The 9,085-nt window shown below is 60.3% G+C and overlaps 1 protein-coding gene across 1 annotated transcript in view; it reads left to right on the top strand.

Moving 5' to 3' along the window:
* Positions 1 to 7,603, top strand: part of N4BP3 (NEDD4 binding protein 3) — a 34,893-nt gene extending 27,290 nt beyond the window's left edge. Inside the window, exons 2-5 of the mRNA XM_005865479.2 lie at positions 4,882 to 5,232; positions 5,469 to 5,996; positions 6,347 to 6,589; positions 6,699 to 7,603. Coding sequence (XP_005865541.1) covers positions 4,912 to 5,232; positions 5,469 to 5,996; positions 6,347 to 6,589; positions 6,699 to 7,226 — 1,620 coding nt within the window. The 5' untranslated portion in view covers positions 4,882 to 4,911 and the 3' untranslated portion in view covers positions 7,227 to 7,603. The remainder of the gene's footprint in view (positions 1 to 4,881; positions 5,233 to 5,468; positions 5,997 to 6,346; positions 6,590 to 6,698) is intronic.
* The last annotated feature ends 1,482 nt before the right edge of the window (positions 7,604 to 9,085 follow it).

Below are 9,085 nucleotides of genomic sequence, written 5' to 3'. Positions count from 1 at the left end.
CGGTGTGCGCCCAGGTGTCCCCTGCTCCAGGCACCGAGGCTCTGAGGCTCGGGATCGGGGACCCACCCACACGCTCCGCTGGCGGGGCCGGTAGCAGGTTACGCTGCTCCCCGAAATCCCCGCGAACGCGCTTTCCATGAATCGGCGTTCGGGACCCCTGTGCCGCGGCTCGGGTGGGGCAGATGCCCTTGGCAAGGGAGCCTGACCTCGGCCTCCGTCTCCCAGCCCCACCGCTCCGGGCGGGCCCCAGGAAGGCGCCAGGGAGAGACTGCCCCTCCCTCCCCCAGGTAGTTAAATGACCCCCCGCAGTTCTGGGGAGCCCTAGCCCGCCTCTGCCAGAGCTTTCCCGGGGCAAATTCCGAAAGGATGCCTACCTCGTTTGCCTCTCCTTCCCCAGGAGACCCCTCTCCCGCCCCCTCCGCAATACCCGCTTCGTCCTTCAACCCCCCTGCCCTGTACAGGCGGAAGCTGCCAGCTTGCCTCCTGGGCCCCCAACCAGGGATGCTCCCACATCTTGGCGGCCAGAGCAACGCCACAACCTTTGGCCAAAGTGAGGGCTGGCCTAGGGCCAGCCGAAATCGGGGCTCTGGCTGTGTACAGAAATAGAACCGGGACCCCTGTCTTTCACGGGACACCACTCTCCCCCAAGAACAAACTGGGGTTCTCCTCATTTGCATCACGGGCTGAGCCTGGCTGTCCCTCTGCCTTGGCCACCATGCCTTCTCCCTGCTTGGCCTGGGGAGGAGGCAGAAGCAGAGAGATCACCATCCTGGACTAGGTGATGAGCCTCCTCCCAGGGCCCTCCTGGGCAGGGCTCTTGTGCTGGCTGGCTGTGTGTGGGTGTGTATGTGCCAGACTGTGAATGAATTCGACCAGCCTGCTCCCACTACCGCCTCTAGAGCCAGCAGCTTCCAGGGCTAAAAGTCCCCAAGCAGCAGTGCTGCCACTGTTTCTTCCTGATCCAGGGGCAGGCCGGAGGGATTCCAGGCTAAGGGGACTGGAATCCAACCCAGCATGGTTGCACACGCCCTTGGGAGAAGCAGCTGTGGGGGCTGGGCAGACATACATACACAGCAGTGAGTGCCCATGGCGGGCAGTGGTGACCCCTGGCTGGGATAGCCTGATGCAGTGCTGAGGACCTTGCCCAGGGAGTTGGGATGGCTATCGCTGTGGGTTCTTGGGCAACTTGCTTCCTCTTTCTGGGCCTCAGTTTCCCTGTCTGTAAAATGGAGTGACAGTAACTGCTACTCTGCCCGTCCTCACGAGGCTTTCATGGAGATGAGATGATGGAATGAAAGGGCTGAAGAAAACTGTAGAGTCCCGTGCAACTGTAAGTGACGCTGTAGTGAGACAAAGCATCACTCCTGCAGGGGTAGGACTCTGCCTCTTCAAGTGTTGCAGGGTGTCCAGGGTATGCCCCCTTCCTGGCCCCTCCGCATCCACTGCCCCCTCTTTTGGAACAGGGACATTCCAGTCCCATTCCTCAGGGGCAGCTGCAGACACACCCCTCAGCAAAACTGATTCCCCAGCAGGTGGTGGGACACCCCCCTCCACACTCCCCCCCCATGGGCTGTCAGGGCTCAGGGGGCGCTGATGCAGCAGAGTTAGGAGTGGAGCTTCCTGCCCACTTGCTCTGGGATGTCCCACCCAGAGGAGATGCATGATGGGGAGCCTGTGCACTCACTTCCTCCTGTGCAGCTGAACATGACCTTAGGCACGTTATTTCAACTGCTGGGCCTCAGTTTTCTCTTCTGAAGGGGGGTTGACACTACTCCCCTCCTGTGCGTGTTGTGAGCCTATGGTCGGCCCTGTGTCAGGCTGACCCACCAAGGCACCCACTAAACGATGCCAGGATGCCTCCTTGATGTTCTGTCTCTGCTCCATCGCCAGGTGGTCCCCCAGGCCCATTCTCCTGGCTCCACCGAGGGTGGTCCAAAAGAGGTATCCCTCTGTGTTCAGGACTTCCAGTCTGCTGGCTAATCTTGGGGCCAGGGGATGGGAGCAGGAGTAAAGGCCCTGTTGGGGCCACCTGGGGCCTGTGCAGAAGGCCTGGCCCAAACCTAGCCTGTAGGGTTATGGGGAGCTTTCAGCTCTGGGCAGATCTCTGGGCCCCAGAGCAAGCAAGCCCAGGCATTTAGAGGCATTTGGCTTTAGGCTCTGATCCCTCCCCAGTTGCTGTCTCTCCCCCACTTCCCCACCAAATCCTCTCCAGCCCACAGCTGTCCTGTTCTGATCAGGCCAGTCCCTGGGCTTCCAAGCAACAGGAAGGTGTGCGTTGGGGGGAGGCAGGGGAGGTGGAAGGACCGTTCTAGGAAAAGGTACTAGCTGGTAATACAGCCAGAGAAGTTACTTAAGAGGGGTGGAGGGTGGGGGCCTCAAAGAAAGACAGAGGAAAGGGGCTGTCTATGCCTCTTCCTCCAGCTCCATAGCTGTTTCTAATTGCTCAAGTCACTTGTGGAGGGAAGCTGGCCTCATGCCTCCCTCACTACCTTCACACACACACACACACACACACACACACACACCCCACACACCCACCCACCCCCGCATCTAGTCTCTGGGCAGGGAACTAGATGGTCTCTCCTGTGGAAGAATTCCTGTATTATTATGTATGTGTCCCAGAGTGTGTTCAATGCCGTGTGGGTGACCTTGAGCGTGACTGTCTGCTGTTGGACTCTCCTCGCTGTGTCCTCTAATATAGGAGCCTCTTTGCTGCTGGTGGCACTGACTGGACTGCAGTATGAGTGGCTGGCGTATATGCTGTTATGGCCATGGCTGCCTCTCTAGACCTGAGACTCTTTATGGGGCTCAGGGGATGTCAGTTATTGCTCCTTGAGACAGGAAGTGAGGATCTGCCAAAGGGAAGGTGAGATGGTGTGTATTTGGGATGAAGTGAGCTTATTTGGCATCACTGTCACCATCGTCCATCATCATCTCCCCCCCCATCCCCCCGCCCTCCCCTTGTTGCACTGGGTTTACAGTTCACAAGACCTTTTGCCTCTGATGTCTCTGTGACTGCCACAGTAATCCCATAAGGAAGGCAGGGCAGGCAGGGTCTTTCCCCACTCCAGAGATGGGGAGACTGAGGCATGGTGAAGAGAGGTGCCCCGTGGAGAAACAGTGTGAGAGCAGGGCAGGCGACCAGCTTGTCTGCTGTCCCACCTCCCTGACAGGAGTTCAGTGCCCTCTCAGACACAGTGGTACCTGTGGCCGGGTGGGTTTGTGGTGGTGAAGGGTGTCAGATTGGGAGATGATGCTTCCATTCCACCTCTTGGGGCCATGGGTGACATCCTTGGCCGTTTGGCAGCCATGGTGCTGGTTCACCGGTGCCCTCACCCTGGCCAGCTCTGTGCCCTTGGGCAAACCATTTCACCTTTCAGAGCCCTAGTGTCCTTACCTAAAAAATAGATAGGACCTCGGTCACAGGACTCAGTGAGACCCCTGTGTCGCCGTAGGTGCTTAGCACCTGTGATTACCTGGGTGAGTCCCCTGACCCTGTGTGGCCTATGACACCCCCGGAGGTGTTGAGGGAACTGGGGCCTGGGAGGGAAGGGTTGGGAAGGGTACTTTTGCCCAGGGTGAGGTGGAGGGCCACACGGTGAGGGGGCAGGGCTGCACCCTCCTTCCCTTTTACTCCTAGAGAGCTTTGTCTCCCACAAACACAAAACCTGGAAATGGCGGAGGAAGATGGAACCTCCTAACCACCATTGTTTAGGATGGGAGTGGGTGTCCCGGCAGCATACTGGGGAGGTTCTGGGGGACTCACAGCTGCAGTGTGCCTGCTGGGGTCTAACTGGGAATGGGAGCAGCTGGGGAGGAGGCAGAGAAGGTGGCATTGGTTCATCCGGCATGCTGAGCGTGAGCACTGGGCCTAGCACAGGGGATCCAGCGGGCACTAGGGACAGGTCCCACCTCCACTGTGTGTGGTCCCAGCACAGGAGCCTAGTTACTGGGTCTCCCACCAGTAATGTTCATGTGTCTGACCAGCTAAGCTCTGCTCTGGTCAGCCTGCGTTGATCCTGGCTACTGACTGGGCGCTTTGTTCTATTATCTTAGCCCATTCTCTAGGCATCCCTGAGTGATGAGTTGTCATGGCCATTGTACACATGAGGAAGCCAGGCCCCCCACAGTGACTGGCTCAATGCAGGGTCAAGATTTAGAGACACCCCTGCCCCCATCCTCACACCTGGTGGTGGGCTCTCTGGGGCATATGAAAGGGCTGGCAGGGGCTCCAGCTGCCCCTTCCCCTGCCTCTCACCATGGCCTAAGGTGAACACCTGTTCCGGAAACTGTGGCCATTGTTCCCTCCATCCTTCCTCCCCTCGGGCCCTTCCTGTTTGTATCCCTCCCACTGCCTGGTGCAACCCCGCCCCATGCCAGGTGCTTCCCTTGGGGAACTCACTCTCTGCAGGAAGAGGGCTGAACTGGGTTTCCCCTCTCCCAAGAAAAGAAGAAGGAATGGAGTATCTGAGGCGGCTGGCCCTGGTTCCCTGTGCCCTCTGCCTACTTTCCAAATTGTGGGGGGAGTCTAGCAGGAGAGTGAGAAAGGTCAGAGTCAGACAGGGCCTGAGTCCTCAGCTGGCCCAGTCCTGGGGAGGGTCCTATCCTGCTGTTTCCATGCCTCCCCTCATCCATACCTCCCCACCCCCAATCACACTTCTAGCTGATGCTGGGGTACCGGGCAGGTGGCTTTAGGGCCTGTGCCCCTTCCTCTTGCCAGCCTAGGAATTCTGTGCTGCATTCTCTCCATATCCATATCTGCCTCTCCTGGGCCTGGGCCAGATGGGGAGCTGACACAGAACAAGCACCTGATTTTAGGGCATCAAGGGCAGGTGGGCAGCAAGCACCCACCTGCCCCTGATGGAGCCTCTTGATCTCTAGAAGCAGCTGCCTGTGCCGTGTTGAAACTTCATGGACAGAGCCCCAGGCCCTGCTGGCATTGCCATGGGCAGCGTGGGCAGCCTGTTGGAACGGCAGGACTTCTCCCCTGAAGAGCTACGGGCAGCACTTGAGGGGTCCCGAGGCTCCCGCCAGCCTGATGGGCTCCTCCGGAAGGGCTTGGGCCAACGTGAGCTCCTCAGCTACTTGCACCTCCCTAAGAAAGATGGCAAGACCACGAAGCGGGCTGCTCGGCACGAGCCTGCCGACTATGCCACCCTCTACTACCAGGAACATCCCCGGGCCGGTGACTTCAGCAAGACCTCACTGCCCGAGCGGGGACGTTTTGATAAGGTGCACCTCTGCCCAAACCCCTCCCTGGGGTGGGAGGGTGGGATGGGAGCTTGGGGCCTCCTGGGAGACCTCGGCGCTGGGGCACGGCTTGGACCTGAAAGTCCTGCTATGGACTAGCCTGGTCATTGCTTCCCAGTGGCAGGCACCCCGTGTCTGAGAGGACCCCCGGGGCTGTGGGAGCATCGTGGGGCAGTGCTGTTAGCTCAGGGCCTTACCCTGCCCTCTCTTCCTGGCAGTGCCGTATTCGCCCATCGGTGTTCAAGCCTGTGGCAGGCACCGGGAAAGGCTTCCTGTCCATGCAGAGCCTGGCGGCCCACAAGGGCCAGAAGCTGTGGCGAAGCAACGGCAGTCTTCACACTCTGGCCTGCCACCCACCCCTGAGCCCAGGGCCCCGGGCCAGCCAGGCACAGGCCCGTGCCCAGCTGCTGCACGCCCTCAGCCTGGACGAGGGCGGCCCCGAACCCGAGCCCAGCCTGTCTGACTCCTCCAGTGGGGGCAGCTTTAGCCGAAGTCCTGGCATGGGCCCTGGCCCCTTCAGTTCCTCCCTGGGCCACATTAACCACCTTGGGGGCTCCCTGGATCGTGCCTCTCGGAGCCCAAAGGAGGCTGGGCCACTGGCCGGGTTGAACTGCCTGCCTGAGCCCCCACCGCCCTATGAGCTCTCTTGCCACACTGACGAGGAGGTGGTGGCCATGCTCCCTGACACCTGTGAGGATCTCAAGAGAGGCCTCAATGACCAGGATGGCGTCAATCACTTCACACAGGTGAGGGCAGCCTCTGCCTGGGGTCCTGTTCTATCCCTTGGCAGTGGAGTACTGGGCAGTGTCCTCAGCCAGTTCCCCCACATGACTCTGGATATGAGAGAAAGAAGGAGATGCATCAGCGCCTCTCCCCCCACCCCACGTGGTGGGATGTCAGGTTCTTGCTGGGGTTCCCTGTGCAAGAGGGAGGAAGAGACTCCCTGGGCGGGAGGGCGGGAATATGTCGGGGACACTTCCCCTCTGGAGGGCATCCCAGGGTAGGGCACGTGTGGCCAGGGCCTTGGGCCCTGGTCCTGTGGTTTTCGGGTACAGGATGTTGGCTGCGGCTATTAGGTGCCTCTTTCCCTTGGCAGGTGCTGGAGGAACGCCAGCGGCTGTGGCTATCTGAGCTGAAGCGCCTATACCTGGAGCGGCTGCACGAGGTGGCCCAGAAGGCTGAGCGCAGCGAGCGAAACCTCCAGCTACAGCTGTTCATGGCCCAGCAGGAGCAGCGTCGCCTGCGCAAGGAGCTGCGGGCACAGCAGGGCCTGGCCGCTGAGCATCGGCCTCCAGATGCTGACCCCAACACTCGGCCAGAGGAGGAAGCACGATGGGAGGTGAGAGACCGGGCTCTCAGGAACTCTCCTGTCCCCATTTCTGCAGCCCCCTCCTCTGCCCACCCCAGCCAGCCTTGCTTGGCGCTCACCCCTACTGTGCCCCTTCCAGGTGTGCCAGAAGACAGCGGAGATCAGCCTCCTGAAGCAGCAGCTGCGGGAGGCCCAGGCCGAACTGGCGCAGAAGCTGGCTGAGATCTTCAGCCTAAAGACACAACTTCGGGGCAGCCGGGCACAAGCCCAGGCCCAGGACGCAGAGCTGGCCCGGCTGCGCGAGGCTGTGCGGAGCCTGCAGGAGCAGGCCCCCCGGGAGGAAGCCCCAGGTAGTTGTGAGACTGATGACTGCAAGAGCCGGGGACTGCTGGGGGAGGCAGGAGGCAGTGAGGCTGGGGATGGTGCTGAGCAGCTGCGGGCTGAGCTGCTGCAGGAGCGACTCCGGGGCCAAGAGCAGGCGCTACGCTTCGAGCAGGAGCGGCGGACCTGGCAGGAGGAGAAGGAGCGGGTGCTGCGATACCAGCGAGAGATCCAGGGGGGCTACATGGACATGTACCGCCGCAACCAGGCCCTGGAACAGGAATTGCAGGCGCTGCGGGAGCCCTCCACGCCCTGGAGTCCTCGGCTTGAGTCCTCCAAGATCTGAGGCCAGTGGAGAGAGCTGACAGCAGAAGCACCGTCAGAAGAAGGCTTGGGCAAGCCCTCCCTGAGATGGCCGGCTCCTTCCTGACATTGAAATGGGGCAGAATCTGCTGAAGCCAGCCAGGGTCGGGGAGGCTCACCGAGAGGAGGGATCCCAGAGGGGCTGTGGGCTGGGTAGGGTGCCAGCAGCAGGAGCCAGGTCCAGGCCCACCTGGCTGAAAAGTACCCCTGCAGGACCCAGACAGCTCCTGGAGTAGGTGTGGCCCTAGGAAAGGGAGACTGGGAGATGAGGCGCTCAAGATGTAGATGGGCAGGCATGAGGGAGGAAGGCTGGGACAATAACATTGGCCTCCCCCAGAATAAAACCACGTTTTCTATGAGGAGGCCCTTGGTGATACGTTGGGCCTGTCCCCGGCCTGGATCAAGGATGGTTGGGGTTGGGGGCTGTGGACCTGGGCTATAGCTCCTCCCAGAGTCCTGGTCAGTGGGAGGTTGTGCCCAGTTCCTGTGTGCACAGCTGCTGGGCACGTGTGTTGGCAAGTGGAGGAGTCATCCTCCTTGCCCCAGCACCACATGGTTCCTTAGCTGCCGTGTGGGCTGAAATTCCTTTCTTCAGCACCAGTGGGATTTTTCAGAAGGAACAATGCCAGGGAACCCAGGAAAACAAAAGGGCAAGTCACCCAAGGCGTTGCTAGAACATGAAACGTTCCCTTGGTGGAAAGTCGGAGCCCCAGTGCCCAGGCCACTGCTGGGTTTAAGCCTAAAACGGCCTCTTCTGGAGCTCCCCAAGGCTCCTGTAGGGACTTGTCCCTCCCGGAACCCACCTCTCACCTTCCTGTCTGGCTGTGGTTCACCACCCCTCTACACAGGGATGGGGCTTTGGGAAGGTGCAGGAGACAAGTAATGGAGCAGAGAAAGCTTGTGGGTCAGTGGGTAACGGGCCTTTGCCACTGCAAAGAGCATGGACATCTCCCCATAGGCATGGAGGACCCTGGAGTATTTCTAAGCAGGGGTGAGATGTGAGCTTATTTGTATTCTGAAAAGCAGCCCCTGCCTCTCAGACACCTGGCTTCCTCTCTGGGCCTTGGCTCCCTCCTGGAAGGTGGCCTGGTGCACAGACCCAGACTGGCTGTGCAGGTAGCATCTCCCCACCCCTTGCCCTTGTAGTGAAGCTCGGCGCCCTTACAGGTGAATCACTGTGACTGCTGCCATGCATTGAGGGCTTCCCTTCTGCCAGGCACTGTTAGGCTGCCAGGGCATGGGGGCTCAGGTGTGAATCTTTCTGCCCCAGGGGAGGCAGCACACAGAGAGACTTCTCCCCTCCCAGTGTCTGTTCTGCTGGGGCAGGCACAACCTCAGAGGACTTCTCAGCAGAGATTCCCCAGTTTGTTCCCAGTGGCCATGCCCTGCCCTCCTTGCCAAGCCTGGCAGCCACTCAGGCCCCAGCAGGTGGGGCCTGTGCATGGGGTGTGGATTGGGCTGTAGAGTGAGCCAGTGTGCCCTGCCTTTTCAGGGTGGAGAGGGGTGTGTGAACTGACTGCCAAGGGGATGGTGTGTCTGGCCCTGTGAGTGGCAGGTGTGTGTAGAGATGTGCTGTGGGTGGTAGGTGTGTCTGAGGGGGTGTGTTTGGGGCTCCTGGGCTGCTTCCTGCCGCTCCCTCTGCTCCATTACTTGCCCCCTGGCTCCAGTCCCTTTAGCTAGTGGAACCTGTGACCAGGACAGACCCCTGGGCCTAGCTGAGACCTATCTAGGCCCACCCCTCAGCCTGGGGAGGGAGAGGGAACACCTGGGTTAGGCATTTCAGTTCCCCATAGGCCTTAGTATCCATTTCAGACCCTCCCAAACCAAGGTTTCTGGGCCAGT

This window comes from Myotis brandtii, unplaced genomic scaffold (genome assembly GCF_000412655.1).
Source record: "Myotis brandtii unplaced genomic scaffold, ASM41265v1 scaffold208, whole genome shotgun sequence".
In the NCBI taxonomy this organism is placed as follows: Eukaryota; Metazoa; Chordata; class Mammalia; order Chiroptera; family Vespertilionidae; genus Myotis; species Myotis brandtii.
This window is presented reverse-complemented; position numbering and strand designations above follow the sequence as displayed.